Here is a 24,886-nt window from a genome sequence, read left to right on the forward strand (position 1 = left end):
GGGACAAGCAGTTCCTTGCAAAAGCGAGACCACCAACCAGAGTCTGAGCCCAGGAGCAGGGGGATGGGTTAGGTGGGGTTAGGGACAGCTGTCCCCTCCAGCCAAGACCTAGCCTGTCTCACAGCCTCATACACTGTGTTCCCCCTATGCAGAGGGGAGGCAGAGATGGAGGCTCTGCCTCTGTGTGAGAGTTGAGGCCTAAGCCAACCCAGGCATGTATTTCTGCAAATAGGATACCTCCCCCCGCATAGCCAAACATTGTTGTGTCTGGAGGCATGTGAGGGGTGAGGGGTGATCAGAGCTCATTCCTAGGCAGTAGATAGGGATCTTACCCTGCATAGGAACCTTGGCTGTAACAACTACAGGGAGGTTTTGTGCCCTCTAACCTGTGTGTAGATCTGTTTGTTACCCACACACACATAGCCATTCTCCTAGAGACTTGGCCACTTAGCTATGAGGAGCTCCTGCCCTGTGTTCTGGCAGCCCTGCTCCAGCAGGAGTGGTTCTGGATAGCTCTACACATAGCCTTCTGAAGGCAGCTGCAGGCCACTTGAGTCTAGAGTGGTATATGGGCAGAACATAAGGACCAGGTCATCTGCAGCACAGCTACAGATCAGAGGCTCATGACTGCATCATTTATTCCCCGCCTTCCCAAGCGTAACAGAGAGCATGGGGGAAGGATAGGCAGACAAACAGAGGGCACCTCTCTCCTCCAGAAACAAACTCAACGACATCTGCAGCTCAGCTCAGACGCCTGCATGCTCAAACCTGGATGAGCATTGGGAGTAGGGCCATGCTCTGTCAGGTGACTTTCTAAAGCTCAGGCACCCTGTTGCATGGGAGTAATAGTGATCCTGGCCAAGTGGCCACCCTCAGCCTCCTGCATCTGGAGCCATGGTAAGCCAACCCCTACAGGCTGCAGCAGATTACAAGTCCCTCCAGCTCTGATCCCCTCTAGGAAGGCTCCCCAACCCCTTTGTCAGGTAAGGCAGAGACTTGGTCTTCCTGCGCTTGAAGGCCTCCAGGTCCCGGTGGGTGCTCATAATCAGCCGGCTGTTGAAACAGAAACAGGACAGAACTAGCTGTACCCCGCCACTGCATAGGACCCTGTCTGAGCCACACCTGCCAGGTGGCTCCTCGCAGGTGCTGCTCTATGAACATGTAGGTTAAAGCTGTCAATCAAGATTCTAAGTGCACAAACACTGAGGTAGAAAAGAGATAGCCTGGCCCCAACACACACCTGTAATGCTGCCTCAGTTTCTACTCTATACCGTGTCCCTCTGGCAACCGGAGCTGCCCTTACTTGAGACTGGAGAGCTCCACCACGAGGCCTCGCACTGTGTCTGTTGCATCCTGCATCCTGTAGGTCTCCTGGGCCCAGGTTTCCACATGGGACCTGTCAGGAAACGGAGAAAAAAGGGGTGGCCTAAGTGCTCAGGATGATCAACCATTCCTTGTGCCCATTCCCCATCCTATCCCACCCTGAATATCCTACTTCCAACTTCTGCCACCATGTACTGCCACACCAGGGCTGCTACCATGGCCTTTCTTAAGCCTCCCCAATAATGGGCATTACCTGGCCCCTGGCCCTTTCCATTGTCTTTGTTCAAACCACACTGAATTCCTGACCAGTCTTTCAGTGCCTTTGGGACTCTGGATTACTCTTTTCCAGTTTGTCTTGATAGTCAAATTTTAACTCCATAGACTGTCCCTTTCTCAACACTTGGTCATTTAGCGATAATTTGCACCCTGGGATCACTAGCACTGCAGACAGTCTGCAGGAGACACACCACAACATTTCCTAAAGGGATGTGCAGCCTGTATGTACAGGCAGGATAAGGGCCCTGGCCGCTCGGGTTAACAAATGGCTTTCTCTGAGCTTCTTATACTCAAGAGCCTCAGTTCTGCTACACAGGCCCCAGGCACCTAATGGTGGCTGCCTATCTGGCCCTTAGCTTTCCTCAAGTTACATTCAGCCTCAGGCTACCAACTGAACTCCAGGACCCAATCTGGGGGCTCCTCTTTACCTATAGGAAACTGAAGTATTTCTCAGTAACAGTGGTAACAGAGCTAACCTGCTTCTGGTACACTGAAGGAAGAAACTGAGAGACACAGGGAGGAATGTGTTGAGAGCTGGCAGAAGGGATATATGTTACAGAGCAGGAGGCTAGAGCAGGGGAAGGGAACAAAGGAGGTCAGATTGGCATCCTAGCCTCCTTCACGATTACCTGATGGAAATAGGAACTTGGCAGTAGATCATTGATAAGTCTGCAGATACACAGTCAGGTTCCAAGGACCAGACAAGTTGTGAGGAGAAAGAGTGGACCAGCGTTCCTGGTCCAGAGCTGTCCAGAGTCAGAGTTGAGGGCAGCCTCAAGACTTCCTGACCTGCTTGGGCACCAGTTCATGTGACTCAGGAACACCCAGGCTCATAGAGGCTAGAACAGTTCAAGGTGCTAGCGGGACTGCTCCAGGGAACCCAGCTCCCAAAGACAGGCCCTTTCTTCTTTGGGTGTGAACCATGGGCTACCTGAATTCCCAGAAACATGGTGCATGATGGTTTGAAAAACAGGGCAAGCCAGGCGTGGTGGCACATGCCTTTAATCCCAGCACTCGGGAGGCAGAGGCAGGCGGATTTCTGAATTTGAGGTCAGCCTGGTCTACAAAATGAATTCCAGGACAGCCAGGGCTACACAGAGAAACCCTGTCTCAAAAAAAACAAAGCAAAAAGAAAGACAGGGCAAGTTCCCATTCTGGGTTGAAGACTGGGAAGCCCACCTGGATTGAGGTTTGGTGACTGCCCTTGGGGATCCTCCGATGGAATGTGAGCTAGCGACAGGCCAGCCAAGATCTGGCATACTCCCTGAAGGAAAACCCTGGAAGAAATAGGGACAGTGTATGAATCACCCAGCCTGGCAGAGGGAAGCTGCCACAGTACCCGACACTTCACTTTAGCTAAACCTGCTACACAGGAAGCATGGTGCCAGCAAGGGGCTCCAGACAGCTGCTCTGCTGTCCTCTTCCTTGTCCTTGCACCAGGCAGCTATGCATTGTGGGATACACTAATGTGTTTAATCCCAATCACTGTGAAAGTGTCTCAAAGTGTCTTAATGAGCCTGGAGCAAAGCTGGGTGCAATGGTGTATGCCTTTAATCCCAGCACTTGTGAGGCAGAGGCAGGCAGATCTGTGAGTTCAAGGACTGCCTGTTTTACACAGAGTTCTAAGACAGCCAAGACTATATAATCTACTGAGACTTTGAAAAAACAAAAAATATGACCAGGCAAGGCAGTGCACACATGTAATTCTAGTAACTTGAGGGGCTGGAGCAGGACTTGTGAGTTTGGGGCCAGCCTCCTGGTTTCAGGTTACCCTGTGTGTCATCACTAAGTCTGAGATCCTACCTCCTTAAAAGAGACTGGAGCCAGGGCACACACTGGCACCTGGGAGACTAGGAGAACATTGGGGGTTTGAGGTCAATGTGGTCTGCAAAGTGAGACTGTTTCAGGACCCAAGTGGCAACAGCTGAAAGGTGATGTTACCTGCCTAAGGCATATGTGTCCTATAAGGGAGAGTCTGGCATGGGAATTCATGAAGGGACAGTGGCTGGGCTGGTGGTATAGACCTGGGAGGATCTTTTGAGCCCAGTGAGGGTAACCTTGCAAGACCCATCTAAAGTAAAATGAGATCTGGTGCTCACATTTGCCCATCTTATTACATTGCTCAGCTGTGGGGAGGAGAGTTCCCCCCTAAAAGGGGCCACATTCCTACCAGGCCTGAGAGGTACTGCCGTTGACAGAGGGCATGCTATGGCACTGGGAGCCCTGGAAATCTCAGCCCAAACCCTAGGAGGGACCAAAGAACCTGTCTTTCCCTAAGTCCTAGGGATAGAGCTCAGGGCCCCAATCATGCCACTCAGCCATGCCAGCTGCCCCAGCCTCAGACCAACACTGAAACGTGAGGAAAAGTACCAAATCCCTGGTAGGAGAGCACCGTACAAATCAGACTGTCACTTCAGGGCAGGCATGTCTACCTGAGATGGCTATGTGGATGGATGTGACATCAGCAGGGGACCCTGTTCTGATCATAGGTGTCCCTATGTCTGCCACCTAGCTGGATGGTCTTCCTAAAGTGCCTTCCCATGGGAACATGCTCAGAGGCTAGGTCACCCTGATTTGTTCAGGAATGCCCGGTTTCAAAGCCAATGGCTCCCAGGCTGGAGCTGCCTGTTTAGTATGACATAGGCTGTGCTAGGCTCTTGTGGTCCTGATAGGTTTTGTTTACAAAGATAGGATGGAACCCAGGCCTCTCACAGTGCTGAGACAAGTCACATTGGGCTACACACCTCAGGTCCCATGTCCTGAGAAGTATAGTCCAGCAAGTTCCCCAACAAGGATGTAAAAGCACGTCCTCCCTCCGTCCTTTGGGTGCCAGGATGGAACCCATGGTCTTGAAGCATGGTTGCCTAGTTTTTGGATTGAACACTAGGTAAAATTCTTTGCTTGCTTTGAGGGGTTGTGTCTTATGAAAAGCATCCCTCACATGGCAAAATAGATCAGTAAGTATCTTCACAGAAGGTTGTGGTACCATGTGAAATACTGGCTCTTTGGGAGAGAACTCTTGTAGCTTGCTGGAAGCCACCCAGCTCCCTATTCCAAGGCAGAGGAGATTTGGACTCCAGGAGATGTAGGTGCACCACAGGCTCCTGCTCTCCAGCAGGGGCCTAGCCTCCTTCAGCCCCTGTAGTACACACTATGTAGGAGGGAGTTGCCTAGTCAGGGTCTGGCAGGACAGCCCTTTGTCAGACCAAGTGCAGCAACAGAGAGCAGGGCTTCTTTCTCCTATGGGTGGGGCTAACAGGTAACCTTGAAGGCTGACCTAGGCTCAGAGGCCCAGAAGGTCACATCTGGGCAGTTGTGGGTAGACAAGACCCTTAGGAACTACAACACAAAGCACAATTACTCATGTGCCTGAAGGAAAATCCGTCACAATTCCTAGCAAGCTGCAAGAGCACGTGGGCTCTTCTAGCTCAGCAGTGAGCTCCCTCTCCTCCGTCTGATGGAGGTCACTGGCTTCTCAGGTGTGTTGATAATGGTCTTACACAGCCCCTTGCTAGCCAGGGGCAGGTGCTGGGCATGGGTAGCACATATGAGGGCTCTAGTTATTGCAGGGAGGCCCCAGACTGACAGGCTTCCTATCTCTCCCTATCCTGTGCAGCTCCTTAGCAGCCACAGAGGCCAGGCCCACACAGATACGCCTTTGAGGAAAACCAGGCTCCACCTTGCTCAAAGCTGCTGTGATTCCCTGCCCTCAGACATCTATGTTGTATAAATAAATTGTCAGACACATTAGCCCTATCTTGTCACCTAAAGGTGACAGGGGTGTCCATTGAGTACAGAAAGCTCTTACCTGCTCCATGTTAGTGGCATCCAGGGCATCCTGTATCTGGCTGTCAGGCAGGAAGTCTAGTTCCATTGCTGAGGACTCCTGCCATGCAGCCTGGTCTCTGGGACAGGGTGCTGGTGGCTGCTGCCCTGCCAGGTGTACAGGAATGCCTGGGCTGCTGTAACAGTCCTTGGTGCTCTGGGGAGGGTCACTAGCAGCACAAGTGTGCTCTAGCTGAGAGGAGGTATGAGGGGTACTGAGGCCCTCTAAGTCTTGATCACAAGTTAAGCCACATAACTCTACCATGGGCTGTGCTGGTAAAGGCAGCATTCCTATATCCCCTGGTAACTGTTCATCAGAGCCAGAGTCCTTGGTCTTGACCACTGGATTCATTTCTTGGGCTATATGGCCAGAATCTCCAGCTTCCATCACGGGCTCTTGTTTCTCAGACTCTGTCTCAGTGAAGCTTGCCAGGGTATCATCATGACACCTCTCTTCCCATCTGGCTTCCTCTCTGCCTGCTGTGGTCTCTTCAGCAAGAGGTGTGGAGCTCAGCAGAGTTCCACTGCAGCCTCCATCGGGGATCTGCTTATCCTGAGAGTTAAGCAACATGGCCACCTGTGGAACACTCTGTTGCAGCACACAGGGATCTAAGCTCACTTCTGTAATGACAGTGTCCATAAGAGAGGCATCTGCTGGGCTGGTGGAGCTGGGTGCTGCAGCTGTGCTGCTGAGAGTATATGTGGGGACAGAGAGGTCTTGAGCCACAGACCAGGTGGGCTCAGAGGCAGGAGCTAATGCTGATGTGTAGAGGATGCCCTCTCCTTCCTGGGGTTCCCCAGAATGCTGGGCCCCTGCTTCCCCTCCTTGGGCACCTCCTTCCTGTGGGGCTCTGCTGTCTGCCTCCCTGCCTTCAGCAGCAGCATCTGACAGGGGGCTACTACTGTCTTGAACTGTGTCCATCTCAAAACCATTGTTCTCCAGGCTTCCATTATCTAGTGAGATGGTCCTCTCCTTTGAGAGGGTTCCATCTGTCTGTGTCTGGTCTTCTGGTCTGATGTCATGGGGAGGGAACCTCAGGGACTCTCTCTGTGGCTGGCTGGCTGCTTTGAGGGCTCCCAGCTCTGGCCTTGTTTCCTGTGGAAAAAGAAGATTCAGTCCTGGCCTTAGATAAGCAAGCACTCTGAAGAACTTTTCTTTCTTTTTTTTTTAACATATGTATGTATGTATGTATGTATGTATGTATGTATTACATGTAAGTACACCGTAGCTGTCTTCAGACACTCCAGAAGAGGGAGTCAGATCTCATTACGGATGGTTGTGAGCCACCATGTGGTTGCTGGGATTTGAACTTTGGACCTTCGGAAGAGCAGTCGGGTGCTCTTACCCACTGAGCCATCTCACCAGCCCCCTGAAGAACTTTTCTAGTTGGAGATTTTCTAGTTGAGGACCCTGTCCTCAAGATCAGATAGTTGTACCCACCACTAGGTACCACAGTGGGCTCTAGAAGCTATTCTAGGCAGAGCTTTCTGCTAAGGCAGGAGGAGGACAGAAAGTACACAGGCCCCTCCTTTTATGCCAGCACCAAGCACTCAGGATCTCAGAATATAAAAATCCAGGTGGTAGGCTGTGGGGTGACTCCATAACAGCATTTGCCTAGTTGCACAAGGTCCTGAGTTCTGTACACACCCCAGCGAGTCAATGAAGGGCTTAAAGGCTCTGCTGCCAATTGGCCCAGTGGTACAACTCATTAGCCTATTAAAGTATTTATGAGTGTGTGTTTGTGTATGTGTATATGTGTGTGTGTGTGTGTGTGCAGGTACACACTCACATGTACCATGATGGGGGGGGGGGCAGAGGACAACTTGTAGGAGTCTCTCCTCCTATGAGAGCTCTCAGATTGTCAGATCTGGTGACATGAGCCTTTACCGGCTAATCCATCTCACCAGCCCCTTATCAACTTAAGATATACCAGAGCAAGTGAGATAGCTCAATGGGTAGAGGTGGTACTTTCTGACAAGCCTAATGGCCTGAGTTTGATCCCTGGAATCCACATGGTAAAGAAAACAGACTACACAGACTTGCTTTCTTCCACATGCACACTGTGGCAGAGGCACCCCACACAACACACACACACACACACACACACACGTATAGGTAATAAAAAAATAATACATCATTAAAAAAACCCAGCTGGCATAGGGCTGGAATTGGTAGCACACATATATCATCACATTTAGAGGCTGAGGAAGAGATTCAGAGTGTGAGGCTGGTCTGGAGTACAAAGTGAGATTCTGTCTCAGAAACCCAATGGTGGTGACAATAGAGGCTTTCTGCTGTGAGGTCACTGTAGTCATGCTGTGACAAACGCTACATGCTGTTCCCATTTACTCCCATCTTCCAGTGTTGACACCCTGTGTTGTTCAGGTATGACATCTGGGTCTGCATATGAGTTTGGTGAAAACCTATCTTGCAGCTGTGGTAGCACATTTCTGTAATTCAGCACTTGGGAGGCAGGGGTAGGAGAATCAGGAGGGCCAGTCTTAGCTACATTTGACCTAACAATCTCTCCTTCTAGAAACTGCCACCATGATGAGGATGCTAAGCAGCCCTGGCATCAGTGACCCTCCACTCAAGCTACTCTTTGTTTTGCATACCTTGGTTTTTGAAACTGGGTCTCCCTGTGCAGCCTGACTGGCTTGGAGCTTGATACAAAGACCAAGCTGGTGCAAACTCAAAACACATGCCTCTGCTCCCAAGTGAGAATATCTTTTAAAATGTCTATTACTGATGTGTGTATGATAGTCTGATGCATGACTGTTAATGTGTGAATGATGTGTGTATGATGTATGATTTGTTTATGTGTACATGGGATGTATACATATGACTCTGATGTATGCTGTATATTATATGTGTATGACATATATTATGTGATATATATGGTATGTATGATGTGTGTGTTACATGATATATACAGTATGTATGTTTGTGTGGTGTATGAGTGGTGTAGAAAAAATACAGGCATGACCTGGTGCCAGCCTACATACCACATTCCTAAAGTCTGAACACTGAATTCTGAGGTAGTGTGAGTAGACAATAGCTGGCCTGCAGACGAGTTAGCACCCTTCACATGTCCTTTAATGTCCTTCCACATAGAGACCCTGGTAGTATGAGTACTCACTGTTCAATCCAAGGTAACGTGCTAACCAATCAGTCTTCCACTGTATAAGTGGTTGCTCGTGTGCAGTAAAGCAGACGTTTATCTCCACATCCTTTACAGATCCATGCACGCTGCTGTGTTGTGAGGGGATGCCCCAGTAATGGCAGCAAGGCACACACTACGGACAATTTTATGGAGTGGGTTCTTACATTTCTCCTTTTTATGGGTTCTGTGGATTGAACTCAGGTTGTCAAACTTATGTAGCCAACACTGTTACAGGCTGCAACTTGCCAGCCCATAAGCTGGACTTTTTGCTGTTTGAGATATGCTGTCATGGGGCTGGAGAGATGGCTCACCGGTTAAGAGCACCGACTGCTCTTCCAAAGGTCCCAAGTTCAAATCCCAGCAACCACATGGTGGCTCACAACCATCCATAATGAGATCTGGCGCCCTCTTCTGGGGTGTCTGAAGACAGCTACAGTGTACTTACATAAAATAAATAAGTTTTAAAAAAGAAAAAGATATGCTGTCACTATGTAGCACAGGATAGCCTTAAACTCAAGATTTTCCTGCCTCAGACTCCTAAGTGCTACAATTATAAGTATACGACATTGTGCCTAACTATAGCTGTTTTTTTGTCATTTGTTTTTAAAAATAGCTATGTCTGGGCTGGAGAGATGGCTCACTGTTAAGAGCACTGAATGCTCTTTCAGAGGACTCCAGTTCAATCCCCAGTACCCACATGGCAGCTCACAACTGCCTATAACTCTTAAGATTCTACACCCTCACACAGACATACAGGCAGGCAAAACACCAATGCACATAAAGTTTTAAAAAAATAGCTGTGTTCCATCCCTTCCATGTTCTATCCATTCTGCTTTTAACACCTGTCACTAGCCTGCCCTAACTCTACAATCTTGAGCCCCAACCTCTTCTCCCAAAAGACTAGTTCTCATGAAGCCCAACCTGATATCAAAAGCTGGTATATAGTTCAGGATAGCTTTGAACAACAACAACAACAACAACTACTACTACTACTTCTTCTTCTTCTATTGTTTGTTTGTTTGTTTGTTTTTTGAGACAGGGTTTCTCTGTATAGCCCTGGCTGTCCTGGAACTCACTCTGTAGACCAAGTTGGTCTCGAACTCAGAAATCCGCCTGCCTCTGCCTCCAAAGTGCTGGGATTAAAGGCGTGCGCCACCACTGCCCGGCTAGCTTTGAACTTCTGATCTTCCCATTTCTTAGGCTAAGAGCTAGGATTTCAGGCAAGCACCATCATTCAGCTTATCCAGTGTTGAGGGTGATGACCCAAGGCTTCCTGCATGCTAAACAAGTACCTTATGAAATATCCCCAGCTCCAATAATTATTTTTGTGTGCTGAGACAGAACCCAGGGTCTTGTATTAGCTATGCAAGTGCTCCACTACTGAGCCATTCCCCAGCCCAAACATTCAACCACTGAAGGTTCCTTGGAGTGTTCCCAGTTAGGTACTACTACTGCAAAGGCCTTACTTTCCTCCAAGGGCATGTGTCATAAGTGACACTGTCAATCCCGAGGGCTGGAGAGAGAGCCTAGTAGTTAAGGGTGTATACAACTCGCCAGGCAGTGGTGGCGCACGCCTTTAATCCCAGCACTTGGGAAGCAGAGGCAGGCGGATTTCTGAGTTCGAGGCCAGCCTGGTCTACAAAGTGAGTTCCAGGACAGCCAGGGCTACACAGAGAAACCCTGTCTCGGGAAAAAAAAAAAAAAGTGTCTACTATTCTTGCAGAGGACCTGAGTTTGATTCCCAACATCTATTTAGGGAGCTCACAACTACCTCAACTAGTCTCTCTCTCTAGTGTGTGTGTGTGTGCACGCTTGCACGCACACCACACACACACACACACGTATATGATATCTCTCTCTCTAGTGTGTGTGTGTGCACGCTTGCACGCACACCACACACACACACACACGTATATGATATCTCTCTCTCTAGTGTGTGTGTGTGCACGCTTGCACGCACACCACGCGCACACACACACACGTATATGATATCTCTCTCTCTAGTGTGTGTGTGTGCACGCTTGCACGCACACCACACACACACACACACATGCGCGCGCGCGCGCGCACACACACACACACACACACACACACACACACACACACGTATATGATATCTCTCTCTCTAGTGTGTGTGTGTGCACGCTTGCACGCACACCACGCGCACACACACACACGTATATGATATCTCTCTCTCTAGTGTGTGTGTGTGCACGCTTGCACGCACACCACACACACACACACACACGTATATGATATCTCTCTCTCTAGTGTGTGTGTGTGCACGCTTGCACGCACACCACACACACACACACACATGCGCGCGCGCGCGCGCACACACACACACACACACACACACACACACACACACACACACACACACGTATATGATATGGGTATTTTCCCTGCATCACTTGTGTGCACCACTTTCATATCTGGTGCCCTAGGAGGTCAGAAGAGGGCGTCATGTCCTCCGGAATCAGAGTTACAGATCATTGTGAGCTGTCATGTATACCTATGTATACCAGCAATACCTGCTGGGAATTGAATCTGGATTCTCTGGAAAAGCAGCGAGTGCTTTTAACTGGTGAACCATCTTTCCAGCCCCAATATTTTTTTAAAAGGTTCCTGACTTGCACAGAAGCCCCAAGAAGCAGAGGAGGCTCTCAAGAAAAATGACTACCTTTCTGAATTTGACTATTTCCATGCAAGCTGCATTTCCTGGTATACTCGGTGGTCGCAGATGCTTAGCAAGGGTATATAGCAGACAGACAGCTGGAGAACTCAGGGAGACCAGGGTTGACCAGCAGGACCAGCCAACCTAGGGAAGACTCTTACCTGGCTTGTGGTGCAGCTCTCTGGATCTTCTTTCCATGCCTTGGCTTTTCTAGTTACTGTCTTTCTTGGTTTGGCAAACTGAGGGACAAACTTCCCAACTGAGTTCTGTAAAAGGGACACAGGAACAGAGCAGCAATGTGAAAGAACAGGGTCTCAGAAAGAGCAGCCCTAGGGATGGAACTTCCCTGCATGCTAGGAAGCATTCTCCCACTCAGGTACAGACCGGCCCTTATTTTTGCCTTTTCTTCAGACTAGGTCAGTCTATGTAGCTCTGGCTGTCCTGGAGCTCACTATGTAGACCAGGCTGCCTCTACCTCCTGAGTACTGAGATAAAGGTATGTGCCACCATGCCCAGCTCTTTCTTATTTTAAGGTTTCCCTCCTCCCCTAAATTTCTGGTTTTGAGATGAAGATTTCATATAGTTTAGGCTGGCCTTGATCTTGATATATAAGCTTAAGTTGACTTTGAATTCCTTCCATTCCTGGTCCTTCTATACTCACCTTTGAAGTACTAGAATTACAGGTAAGGTAACATCAGCCTTGGGGATAAAACCTAGGTCTTCACTGCATGCTAGGGTGAGCATTCCACCAGCTGAGCTTCATCTCCAACTCTTCCCCCTTACCCTGCTCCCTCCCTTCCTTATCTATCTATCTATTTTTGTTTTTTGTTTTTGTTTGTTTGGGAGACAAAGATTTCTCTATGTAGCCCTGGCTGGCCTAGAACTGGCAGTTCTGTAGACCAGGTTGTTCTCAAACTCACAGAGATCCTCCTGCCTCTGCCTGCCAAGTGTTGGGATAAAGGTATATACCACCACCGCCTAGTTCCTTACCTTACTAGTCTAGAATTCACTATGTAGTCCAGGCTGGCCTTGAACTTAGAGATTCACCTGCCTCAGTTTCTCAAATTCTTGTACTCTCACACACAACAGTTGTCTTTGATCCCTTTATTTCCCTGCAGCCCTGTGGGCAGCGAGATGCTTCTGGTCATGAACAGATATAGAACTTAAAACAGGAGGCTTACCTGGGAAAGAGGCAGGGGGACCAGCTCAGAAGCAGCTCCTGTGTCCTCCACTGGGCAGCTGGGTGGAAAGAAGCAGAGAAGCACTGAAGTCCTTCTAGATGTCATTTACTTACCAAGACAGAGGGAGGTTAGGGGTGCAGCTCCAGCAGTGAAGCCTAGTATGTGAGGCTATGAGTTCTATCCCCCAACACACACATACACTGCTACCACACCACACCTGTACACACCTCTCCTCCCCTCCTCTCTCAAAGGATAAAGGGAGATAAGAATCTAGATGAAAAGTAATTTTGAATCTTCAAGGGAGGCCCTGGAAGTCCTTTTACATCAATTCCATGTTTTCTCCCACAGGGTTGGGGATAGAACCCAGGGCCTGGAACCTGTTCAGCAAGTGCTGTACCACTAGGCTCCAGGCACAGATGATCTGCTTGAAAGAGTGACATTTACAAAGACACATGATTGATATACAAAGCACAATATTAACAATAAAAAAGAATCTAAGAAGATAGCTCAGTGGGCAAAAGCCCTCGTCAGACATGTTGTAAGGCCTGTATAAACATTGGAGGAGTGGTGTAGGCACCTGCAATCCCAGCACCCCTATGAGAAGATGGGAGGAGGAAAAGGCAGGAGAACCCCTGAAACCTTGTGAGCAGCTGGCCTGTGCATAACAGAAAGACAACAGACACCCGTCTCAATCAAGTAAAAAGTAGGACTGACACCCTAGTCATGTTTCTAACCTCTTTGACATCCATACAGATGACAGGGTACATGTCAACGCCCCCCCCCACACACACATCCACAAAAAGAAATAGAGAAGAGAAGGAAAAGAGGGAGGGAGGAAAAAGAAAAAAGAAAATCCTAACCAGGCATGGTGGTGTATACTTATAATCCCCATACTCAGAAGGCAGAGGCAGGCAGATCTTTGAGTTCAAAGCCTGCCTAGTCTACATATCAAGTTCCAGGCCAGCCAGGGTTAGGTTGTAAGACCGTGTCTCAAAGTAAATAACTTTCTTTCCTTCCTTCCTTCTTTCCTTCCTTTTTTCCTTCTTTTCCTCCTTCCTTCCTTTTTGGAGATAAGGTCTCACTATGTAAACCAGCTGGCCTTAAACTAACAGAAATCTACCTGCCTCAGCATCCCAGGGAATTAAAGGTATATATCACTATGACTTGCTAGTTTTTCTTATACATTTGAGTATATACATGCATGTAGAATCCAAAAGACAACCTAAGGTGTCACCCTCAAAACATTTTGAAACAGTCTCTCATTGGCCCGGAGCTCACCAATTAGGCTAGACTGGATGGCCAATGAGTCCCATGGACCCAGTCCTAGCTCCCCAGCCCTGGGATTACAGAAGCACACTAACATGCTGAGAGTTTTCCCATGGGTTCTGGGGATGGAACTCAGGTCTTAGTGCTTGTGAAACGGGTCCCTTGGCACTTGATGTATCTTCCCAACTTCTTCCAGTAGTGTGGTTGAGGCTAAGAGTGAATTGATGTTATCTGTGACCTTTCTCCAGTAAAGAGAACCATGAGAAACAAGACCTGGGCCAGGGTCCCAGAAAGGGTCATCCTGGGATCATTTGTCTTTCCTATGGGCTTGCTGTGAATGACTGAAGAGGGAGGAACCTGCATGAGAGTTCTGAGCCACCTACCTGAAAGCTTCGTGTAGTGGTTCCTCCCCACCTAGCTCTACAGAAGGAGCAGGTTCTGAGCTGTCTTCTGACTCTCTGGAGTAGTGTGAATGGACCATCGTGGAGCTCTGGGAGTCTCTCAGCCGTGGGTTCTTAGAAGGCTTTGAAGGATGGAGGCTGGCCCCTGATTTAGAGAGGGGAGTAAGGGGCAGGGATGTAATCAGGTTTAGTATAGCTGGTAGCTTAGCACAACAGGACCACAGCTGGACTAGGTGAGTGGGTCTGTGATGAAGGCAAGAAGGCCAGTACTGATGCTCACCTAGTGATGGGAAGATGAGGAGCCCATTTGAAGATGCAGGGCCCATTTCCTTACGTGGCTATACAATTAGATTCTTTTTCTTTTTTGTTGAGATGGGATCTTTCCCTGTGGCTATGAACTTTCCATCCTGCTACCTCAGCTTCCAAAATACAGGAACGAGCAGGTGACCTGCATTTTGGAGGCTGATTCAAGAACTTTGTGTGAACATATTAGTATATTTAGAGGGTCATTCAGCTTATTGTTTGAGACAAGGATTCTCACTGGGCCCTGGAATTCAATAAGAAGGCTAGGCTGGCTGGGTGCCAGCAAGCCCTAGGAAATGTTCTGTCCCTGCCTCCCCAGGGTTGGGATTACAAGTGTGCCAGCTCACATGTGCTTCCCCAACAGAGCCAGTACCCAGCTTGATCTGTAGTTTGGCTATGTTACTGAGATAGAATAGTTTATTTTATTATATTTGAATTGGTATTTTATCTACATGCATGTCTGTGTCCATGTGTGGAGCCTGCAGAAGGGGCCAGAAGAGTCAGATCCTCTGACACCAGAATCACAGACACTTGTCAACTCTATGTGGAGGATGGAAATTGAACCCAGGTCCTCTGGAAGAGCAGAGCATACTCCAGCTCCCGAGATTGAATCTTGAAGCAGTTTGGCTCTAAGCCACATAGGACAAATGGGACCAAGCCATCTCTTCCCCTGGGAGAAGTGTGGCAGGTCTCAGTTCAAATGGTGGAGCCATGTATGAGGTCCCCAGGAGCCTCCACTTCCTACCATGGCTTTCCTTTCCACATGACAGTGGTTCTGCTAGTTTCCGAGGCATCAGTCATCTGTCTTCCTAGAATTGAGCTACATGTGAATGTGAAGAGAGTTTTTTTCTTTTCTTCCTCTGCTTTGCTTAGAGGAATGTACAGAACAGCACTGATGTTCAGTAATCCAGAGTGATAAATAAACACATACAGAAGCCAGGTGTGGTGGTACATGCCTTTAGTTCCAGCACTTGGAAGACTGAAGTAGAAAGATTTCAAGTTTGAGGCTAGACTAGATTACATGAGACCCTGTTTCAAAAAATTAAGCTTCTACAACATATCCTCCTCAGGCATAGACAATGAAACCTGGAGTCCACAAGCTGCCCTGGACAACTGCAGAATATGTTCAGGAAAAAGTAGGGCTACAGGTACAGGAGACCTCTTGGCCCCTTATGTCTCCTCATGCTTTTCTCTGTCTCTCAGGGCAACAGGGGTTGTCCTTTACTATCCTTGGCAGCCTAAAACTTCTTGTTTGTTTGTTTGTTTTTTTGGTTTTTCGAGACAGGGTTTCTCTGTGTAGCCCTGGCTGTCCTGGCACTCACTTTGTAGACCAGGCTGGCCTCGAACTCAGAAATCCGCCTGCCTCTGCCTCCCGAGTGCTGGGATTAAAGGCGTGCGCCACCACGCCCGGCTAGCCTAAAACTTCTTATGAAATATTTTCTTCCTTCCCTTTAAGGAGTGATCCCCTTGTCTCACCCTTTCAAAGTAGCTATGATTACAGGCATATGCCGCCATACCCTGTATTATGTGTAGGCATAAATAAAATTCTCCCTGCCGGTACTGGAGAATGAATGTATAGGACATCACACAGACTAGGTATGTGTGTATGTATGTGTATATGTATACACACACACACACACGCACAGTCTCTTGCCACCAGCTCAGTATTGGAGGTTGAATGCAGGGCCTCACGTAGGCTAGGTAGGCAAGCGGTCTACCAAGGAGCTACTTCTTTTTAAATTTTTGAGGTAGGGTCTTGCACAGTTGCCTAGGCTAACCTTGTCCTCACTCTGTAGCCCAGGCAAGATTTAGCTCTCAGTTTTCTTCTCTAGACTTCCAACTTAGAGAGTGCAGGCCTGTGCCACCAGCCCTGGCTTGAATATCCATTTTCTGAAGGAAGGATACTTCCTTACACAGAAACCATCAGTCATGGCTGGCTCAGACCTATCCCCATTCTAAGCCTGTGTTCCGTGAACACAGCAAGTGAACATTCTGCTAAGTAACATGTGCACACTCCTAAGACCTGGTGTGTGATGAGGAGACTTAGAGGCAGAGTGCTTCCATGATGCCATCCTTCCTCATTTCCTTAGACAAGGTCTGGTTCTGTAGCCCAGGCTAGCCCAGAGCTGGTGCTCTACTTCAGTTTTCCCAGTGCAGGGATGAGGAGGGCACCATCACATCACCTGTGGTGCCATGTTCCAGGCAAGAAAGCTGTTGCCAAGCAACCAAGAACAAGATCTGGTTCAACTCCAGCGCTTACACATTGAAGAGTCCTCTGTACATCTATTGAGTACCTACTGTATACTGGGCTTCTTCTAGGCAAGTAGAACAAAATAGAAAACCAATCTACAATATGAATGTAAGGGCCAGGAATGGTGGCAGCCATCTGTGACCCCACTCTGGAGGACTGGAGACAGGCACACCCTCCACCTGGTGAGCTCCAGGCCAGTGAGAGGCCCTGACTCAGAAAATAAAGTGGCGAGTGACTGAGGAAGACACCTGACACTGAACTCTGGTCTCTGTATACATAGGCACCCACAAATGCACACATATCACAGCTACATACACAAACATGAACACAGAACCACACAACAGCGCTAGGATGGAACTGAAGACCCTGGACATGTCAGAAAGTGCTCTGCTGCTAAGCCCTGCCACAGCCCTCCAGTACTTTTCTGCTCCTCTATTGCTGTGCACTTGCTGAACAGTCTCCATGACACACACTGACCTCACTAAGACCCTATGGGTGTCCAGTGCTACTGGTGTCTTCCATCTTCTGCTCACACTGTTGCCAGGCTCTCCTCCCACAGGTGCTCGCTCTAAACAGCACTGTGGCCCAGGACATTCTAAAGATGTTTATGCTTCTGCCTCTCACTCTGCCACAAAAGGCATACATAAATAGCTTTGCTTGGTCGGTTGCCTGAGATTGATCCCAAACACCAGCTTGCTTGGCTGTTTCAATGGACCTATGTACCAAAAATAAAAGGCAAAGCATCAACAGCTGTGAACAGTACTTTGTATAATCAGTCTTCCACAGGACTGACTCAAATCAAATAAGGTAGAACCTCATGTCCCACACCAAAAACTGGAGATGCAGGACGCAAAGGGCCTGTTTTCACCACATGCCAGAACCTTCTTCCTACCCCATATGGGGGGACACAGAAAAAGGTCTCTAGGGCTGTGCAGTCCAAAGCCAAGAGAGGTAACCTGCCGTGGTCCTCATGCTATGGTCCCAGCTGTTTTCGGTTTTCTCCTCGAAGTCAGAGAAATCCCTGTGCCTCCAAGTGGCCTGGGCACTCTACACAAAACAAGTATGAGCTGTTGATCACTTTTGTCTCACTGAGGGAAGAATGAGTACAATTTGGCTACACAGAGAAACTCTGTCTCGAAAAACCAAAAAAAAAAAAAAAAAAAAAAAAAGAATGAGTACAATTCTCATGTCTGGGGTGGTGACATGGCCAGTGGTGATGATATACCTTTAATGCCACCAGAGGTAGGCAAGGCCAGCACAATCTGCATATTGAGCACCAGCAAGCTACACAGTAAGAGCTTGTCTCAGAAATAAATAACTAGTTCAGCCATCCCCAAGGAAAGACAGAGTTTTAAGCCTTAGTAACCGGGAAGCTGTAGTACCTCATGTAACACTGGATGTTTCAAAGCTACTGCGGTCAACAATTGCCTATAATTGTAGCACAAATCCTCTTCTTGACTGGACCACATCATCACCATCATCACCATCATCATCATCATCATCCACACAAACCAAACCACCCACAAAAGCATAGGGTGAGGAGCTAGAGCACTTCTGCTCTTTTCCAGGAGGGGCCTGGGTTGGGTTTCCAGCACCCATGTCAGCTGCCTATAATTCCAATTCCAAGGGATTTTTTCTCCTCTTTTGGTGTGTGCATGCTTTAAGTTTTTGGTTTTTACCTGGGAAGTTTTGTTTTCTTTCTTTTGGGGAAGTGTGGCAACAATGACAGGCACTTATGTAGCTAAACTGGCCAGAAACTCACTATGTAGCTGAGGGTGATCTTGAACTTCTGACCCTTCTGCCTCCAGGCCCCCAGCGCTGAGATTACAGCTGTCCACTATCCCTCCTGGTTTATGTGGTACTGGAGATAGAACACAGAGCTCCACATATGTTACACAAGTATTCTACCAACTGAGCTGGGTTTATTATTATTTCCAAATGAAGAAAAAGTTTTGTTTTGTTTTATTTTTTTAAAATTACTTGATACCCGGGCCTTTCTTACATATACCAGACAAATGTTTCACCACTCAGCTACACTCCGGGGTTCTCTCTCTCTCTCTCTCTCTTTCTCTCTCTCTCTCTCTCTCTCTCACACACACACACACACACACACACACACACACACACACAGAGAGAGAGAGAGAGAGAGAGAGAACGAACACGAGAACCTTCCCAGGATTTGAGTGTGCAAAGTTTTCTGTAGCTGTAGGTTCCTCATTTACAGGTTTAACCAACCACACAGATGGAGAAAAATGCACCTATATTAACCATGTAGAGACATTTCCTGACCACCTCCCCAAGTAATATAGTGATTTACATATCATTTATATCCTGCTCAGTACTCTTAGTCATCCAGGGATTGAGTCTACTCATCGTGGATCCTGTCCTGAGTGAGACCAGCTGTACACAGCAGAGGATTAACGGAGGATTAATGTAGTAGTATAATAAAGTTGGTTTCTTGTCCTTAACAGTTTTACCACTGCCTTTATATTCCATTAGATATTAACACTGGGGAGGCTAGAGAAGAGAAGATAGGATTCCTCAAACTATTTCTGAGACTTATGAGTAACCCCCAAATTACTTCAAAATGAAGTTTGGCTTTTTTCAACTATGTGATCTAGGCTAGCCTCAAATTGCTCAGACTCCCAAGTGCTGCCAGCATAACTGACAGAACAGTTTTTTAAGTCTAAAAGAACAAGGTGCTTGAGCATTCTGCAGCTGAGCCATGCCCCCAGCACCTTGTTCATCCCAGCACTGCAAAGAAGTGAATTCTGCTAGATTGTCCAGTCAGAATTCTCATGCACAGCTATTCTCATGGGAACACTGGGCTGGGACACTGTGTTATAAGGGCTGTCTTGGGAACTGTAAATTTGGAGCGGTGGCCCTGGCTGCTACTTACTAGATGTCACAGCATCTTCCCTCATAGCCTTCCCCAATATGAAAATAAAAATATCTACAACCATCACCCACAAAGGAGCTAGCTAGATTCCCCCTCCCAGGCAAACAAGAACCAAGATACTAAGGTGGCGTGCTTGACGAGCACGTCCCAGGCCTGGGCTCATCCCTGGCACTTAAGAAACAAATGCTTAATTAGTAAATAAATGTAGTAATTTTACTTTATGCTGGGTGGTGGTGGCACATGCCTTTAATCCGAGCAATCAGGAGGCAGAAGATGGTAGATCTTTGTGATTTTGAGGCCAGCCTGATTTACAGAGTGAGTTCCAGGACAGCTAAGGCTACCCAGAGGAACCCTGTCTCAAAAAAATTACATTTATTTATATGTATATCAGGGAGGCATATGTGAGAGTCAGTTCTGTCATTTTACCATGTGGGTCCTGGGGCACTTTGATCCATTGAATTATCATAAAGTTTTTAAAAAAATGTGTGTACGGAGCACATGTGTGGAGGGCAGAAGCCTTCCTCAGGTGTTGTGGTGGTTTGAATGAGAATAACTGCCGTTGGCTCATATATTTGAATGCTTGGTCCCTAACTGACAGAACTGTTTGGCGAAGGACTAGGAGGTGTATCCTTTTTGGAGGTTTCAGAAGCCCACAATCAGGCCTAGTCTCTGCTGACTCTCTCTCTCTCTCCTCCCCTTCCCCTCCTTCCTGCCACTTTCCCTGGGCCTGCTGCCTATGGATAAGATGTAAGCGCTCAGCAACTGCTTCTATGCCACGATGCCTGACTGTTGCTGTGCTCCCCACCGTGATGGCCATGGACTCACTCTTTGAAACTGTAAGCAAGCCCCCAGTTACATGCTTCCTAAGCTGCTTTGGTCATGGTGACTCCTCACAGCAATAGAACAGTAACTAAGACAGGTTCTTTCTCCACTCACCTAGAGCTTGTCAAGTAAGCTAGGCTGGCTGACCATCAAGTTCCAAGGATCTACCGGTCTCTGCCACTCCACCACAATGCTGAGATTACGAGCATGTGTCACCACACCTAGCTTTTACATGAGCTGTGGGGAATGAACTCATGTCTTCATGGTCACAAGGTTACTTTATTAACTGAGCAATCCCTCACTCCTTATAAAATGAGTTTTATTTTATTTGTTTGGCTTAAAATGTTAACATTTTATATTCTTTCATGTTATGACACTTAGTTATGGTGAATTCGTTTACTTTTTTAAAATATGTAACCAAACAAACCAAAACCAAAACCAAAACCAAGCCAGGTGCAGCACTTGGGAGGCAGAGGCAGGTGAATTTCTGAGTTTGAGGCCAGCCTGGTCTACAGAGTGAGTTCCAGGACAGCCAGGGCTATACAGAGAAACCCTGTCTCAAAAAAAAAAACAAAATAAAATAAAATATGTGACTGACTATCCACTATAATAGAAGACACAAGAAAGGGTATGCCCTCTCAAAATCCCCACGTCCGGGCATCAAGGTCCCACTGGACCTTTGCTAAACCAGCCGGTGTGAGAAATGGTGACCTCTCATGGGCGTGGGGGGGGGGAGGAGAAAGAGCCTGGGCTCCCTAATCTCAGAATGCAGGGACAGGAACAGAGGTGGTATGTAAGTTCAGGGACCTGGTGGGGGAGGGGCTGGCAATGGGAAAACCAAGAAATGGCAGACTCCAAGTTTTTAGTTTTATGGGGGAAAATGCATCTTTCTCCCATAACCACATACAACATCATCACCAAACAAAATCTTGGGCACACAAATTTTATCCAGATATACACACATGTGATAAATAGCTTAGGATATGAGGAACCAGGAGCATCCCCTTCCACATGATAAGGACACAGATGGAGTGACATAGTGGCTGCTTGGTGGCACTTTGGCAGATGGGTCCCACAGACAGTAGTGGATTTTATTATTATTATTTAGGTAGGGCAAGGTCAACAGGTCGTGAGATGGCTACCCTTGGAGACACTCTGTCAGTCACAGTTCACATGGGCAGGGAGCTACAGTGGCACCCATGAACACACTGGGGTCAGTCAGAAGACAGACCAAGGGGTGCCTTTATCTGGCTTTCTGCTAGGGGTAAATCAGAGTGGTAGAGCACTTGTCTCAGAGCACGAGGCCCTGGCTTCTCCCCAGCACTGCAGAACATAAAATAAACCAAGGTAGGTGCATTCTCTATCACTCATTTACTTAACTGGGAACTGAGGTACAAACTTATCCACAATTACAGTGAACAGAGACCAACTAATCACATTTTTGGATCTAGATCAGAAATAGTAACATACCAGATGATCTGGCATTAGCCTTCTGCAGGAATCATCTCTGAGGTGGTTACATTTCTGCCTGAAACCTAAACTGGGGAAAACTTCTTGGTCCCCTAGCCTTGGGATCAGAGGCTCGGGGAAACACTAGAAAGTTCTTCTTCTTCTTCTTCTTTTTTTTTAAATGATAAGCCTTCTCCATAATTTCTATTATTCTTACTAGCCTGTACTAAAGTTTCACTATCTTTGAAGGTGCTTAAGGCTGTCATATTAGTGCTCTGATGAGAAGCAGCTATTAAGAAGTGCTATGGAGGGGTAAGGGGGTGGGGAAAGAAGTGCTATGGAGACCTGGGTTTGGTGGTGGTATTGTGGTCTCAGCTACTTAGACAGCTAAGGTAGGAGAGTCACCCGAGCCCAAGAAGAATGCAGGGTCAGTCTGAGAAAGAGAGCGTATGGGAGGGAGTACATGTGTACAGGCCAGAACACGATGCCTCGTGTCCTTCTTCGGGAGCCTTCCACCTTGGGGAGTGTGTGTGTGTGTTCACCTGCATGTGTATGCCAGTGCTCTTGCCTGAGCATGAGTGAACACGTGGAGTCAGAGGTCAATATTAGGCACCTTTCTTCATCTGTATCTTCTAAAAAATTTTTATTTGTCTTTGACAGACGATCTCTCACTGAACCTGGAGGGCCCTGTGGTGTTTAGACTAGCTGTCTCCACTGCCCATCTCTAGTGCTGGGGCACAGACATGCACCACCATACCCAGCTTTTATGTGAGTGTTAGGAGTCCAAACTCAAGTTCTCTTGTTCACACAGCAAGCACCAGACCCACCCGGGCATCTCCCCAGCCCTGTCCTTGTTTTATGGGGGTCTCTCACTGACCTGGAACTTGCCAAGCAGGCTGGACTTGTTCACCAGCAAGTCATTGGGATTACAAACAAGGGCCAACCATGCCTGGCTTTCTTTTTTTTTTTTTTTTTTTTTTAAAGATTTATTTATTATATGTAAGTACACTGTAACTGTCTTCAGACACTCCAGAAGAGGGCGCCAGATCTCGCTGTGGATGGTTGTGAGCCACCATGTGGTTGCTGGGATTTGAACTCTGGACCTTCGGAAGAGCAGTCGGGTGCTCTTACCCACTGAGCCATCTCACCAGCCCCATGCCTGGCTTTTTAAACACGGTTCTGGCCACTGGGGTCAGGTCCTCACGCTTTATTTGGAAAGCACTTTACTGAGTCACCTCTGCAGCCCCATACTGAGATCCCATTTACAAAACATCAGAACACCTGGGCTTGGTGCCGCAGGCCTATCATCCCAACACTTGGAAAGCTGAGACAGGAAGATCATAAGCTCAAAGCCAGCCTGGGCTACATGATGTCTTAGTTAGGATTTCTATTGTTGGAATAAAAACTAGAAAAACCATAAAACTATGAACAAAAGCAAGTCAAGGGAGAAAGGGTTTATTCCACTTACACTTTTGTATCATAGTCCATCACCAGAGAAAGTCAGGGCAGGAACCTCAGGAACTCACACAGGCTATGGAGGAATGCTGCTTACTGGCTTTTGCCCACAGCTAACTGCTTTCTTATATAATTTAGGACTACTTGCCTCCAGACAGCACGCCTATGAGCTGGACCCACCTACATCAATCATTAATCAAGAAAACGCACTACACACTTGGCTACAGGCAAATCTTTTGGAGGCATTTTCCCAATTGAGAGTCCCTTTTCCCAAATGACTTGTGTCAAACTGACATAAAACTAGTCGGCCCACATGGCAAGAATCCCCTCCCCCATCTCAAAAACATACATAAAAAATTTAAAAAGATCACCTTGGGTCTGAGGTGTAGTTTCATGGTAGAGTGTTTTATCATGCAGGAAGCCCCATGTTCCATGCCTAGTACCTCAAATAAATATTTTAAAAGCCAATTTGAGGCCAGGTGGTGGTGAATCATACTTTTAATCCCAGCACTCTGGAAGCAGAGGCAGGTTTGTCTCTGAGTTTGAGGCCTGATCTAGAGAGCTAGTTCTAGGACAGCCAGCCAGGGATATACATAAAACTCTGCCTGGAAATAAATTAAAAATAAAAATAAAATAAAAAGCCAATTTGAATAAACCAAATACCTGAGTTCCGCTGTTTCTTCTTATTCATTTTATCTTTCCCTGAGAAATCTGAAAACAACAAACAAACTGTCCAGCTGTTGGCAGCATTGTATGTCCCCATCTGTACCCTGTCGTCTCCCTCCTCCACTGGGCCCATTTGGCAGCCTGATGAGGGGAGTCAGCTGGTCTCCAGCAGGACACTGGGTGGGGCAACAGGTCATAGCCACCTTGGACCATGGCCAGGTAGCCATTCACACCCTTTCCCTGTGTGAAGGAACGATCTTGTCCTCTTCACGGTATCTGCTGGAGTCTCTGGGTTGGAGACAACTACGTTTCTCCCCCACCCCCGCCCAAAGCTTAATTATCTGGGACATGGGGTACTTGGAAGCTTCTGAGAGGTCTCTGGAGACCCACCAAAGTCACACAAGACTTTAGGAGGGCTACCCCGCGTCAGGAGTGGCTTCCGGCCAATGTCTTCTGACTGTGGGACCCAAGGCAAGCCAGAACCAACCTGGGCCACAGCAGTAATGGAAGTTGCTCTGTCCTTAGTCGGGACGAGGTCAACCTGGATCTGATGGGGAATAGGTCGCCTAGGTCACTGGCGTGACGTTCTGAGAAAATACCCACATAGGCAGTCACGGGGACCGCATGGCAAACTGGCGGTGGGAGACAGGAAGGCCGGCAGCCTGACACTGTGGACTCGGCTCCTGAAGACCTGCGCCACAGACGGGACAGCAGGAGCATCCACACCTACACCCGCACCCACTCCACCACAAAGCCTAACAGAACGAGGTGCGGCGGTGAGGAGCCACGGACGTGACACTGCCGCGCCCTCACACCTGCAGCCCTCTCTCTCTTTCCCGCCCGTGAGGCCATGCCCCACGCACGCGTAGTACCGACTACTCGCCTTACGCATGCTCCGCCTTCTCTCAGCTCTACTTTATGCTAGGCG

General features: G+C 47.9%; 1 protein-coding gene across 2 annotated transcripts; it reads right to left on the minus strand.

The window, feature by feature from the left end:
• Window positions 1-594: 594 nt before the first annotated feature.
• Brme1 (break repair meiotic recombinase recruitment factor 1) lies at window positions 595-24,810 on the minus strand. Of its 2 annotated transcripts, XM_021170438.3 has the most exons (9): window positions 24,446-24,453; window positions 23,956-24,003; window positions 14,096-14,258; window positions 12,447-12,504; window positions 11,427-11,531; window positions 5,408-6,520; window positions 2,779-2,876; window positions 1,304-1,396; window positions 595-1,053 (listed from the first exon to the last, which is right to left on the minus strand). In XM_021170438.3, the coding sequence occupies exons 2-9, from the start codon at window positions 23,981-23,983 to the stop codon at window positions 927-929; spliced, it is 1,785 nt and encodes a 594-aa protein (XP_021026097.1). In that variant the 5' UTR covers window positions 23,984-24,003; window positions 24,446-24,453; the 3' UTR covers window positions 595-926. The 2 variants fall into 2 exon arrangements, with proteins under 2 accessions (XP_021026097.1, XP_029336187.1); XM_029480327.2 differs by lacking the exon at window positions 23,956-24,003 and having other exon boundaries at window positions 596-1,053; window positions 24,446-24,810.
• Window positions 24,811-24,886: the final 76 nt, after the last annotated feature.

The sequence above is a fragment of the Mus caroli genome, unplaced genomic scaffold (genome assembly GCF_978045245.1).
Source record: "Mus caroli unplaced genomic scaffold, Mus_caroli_1 scaffold_10, whole genome shotgun sequence".
NCBI classification, from domain to species: Eukaryota; Metazoa; Chordata; class Mammalia; order Rodentia; family Muridae; genus Mus; species Mus caroli.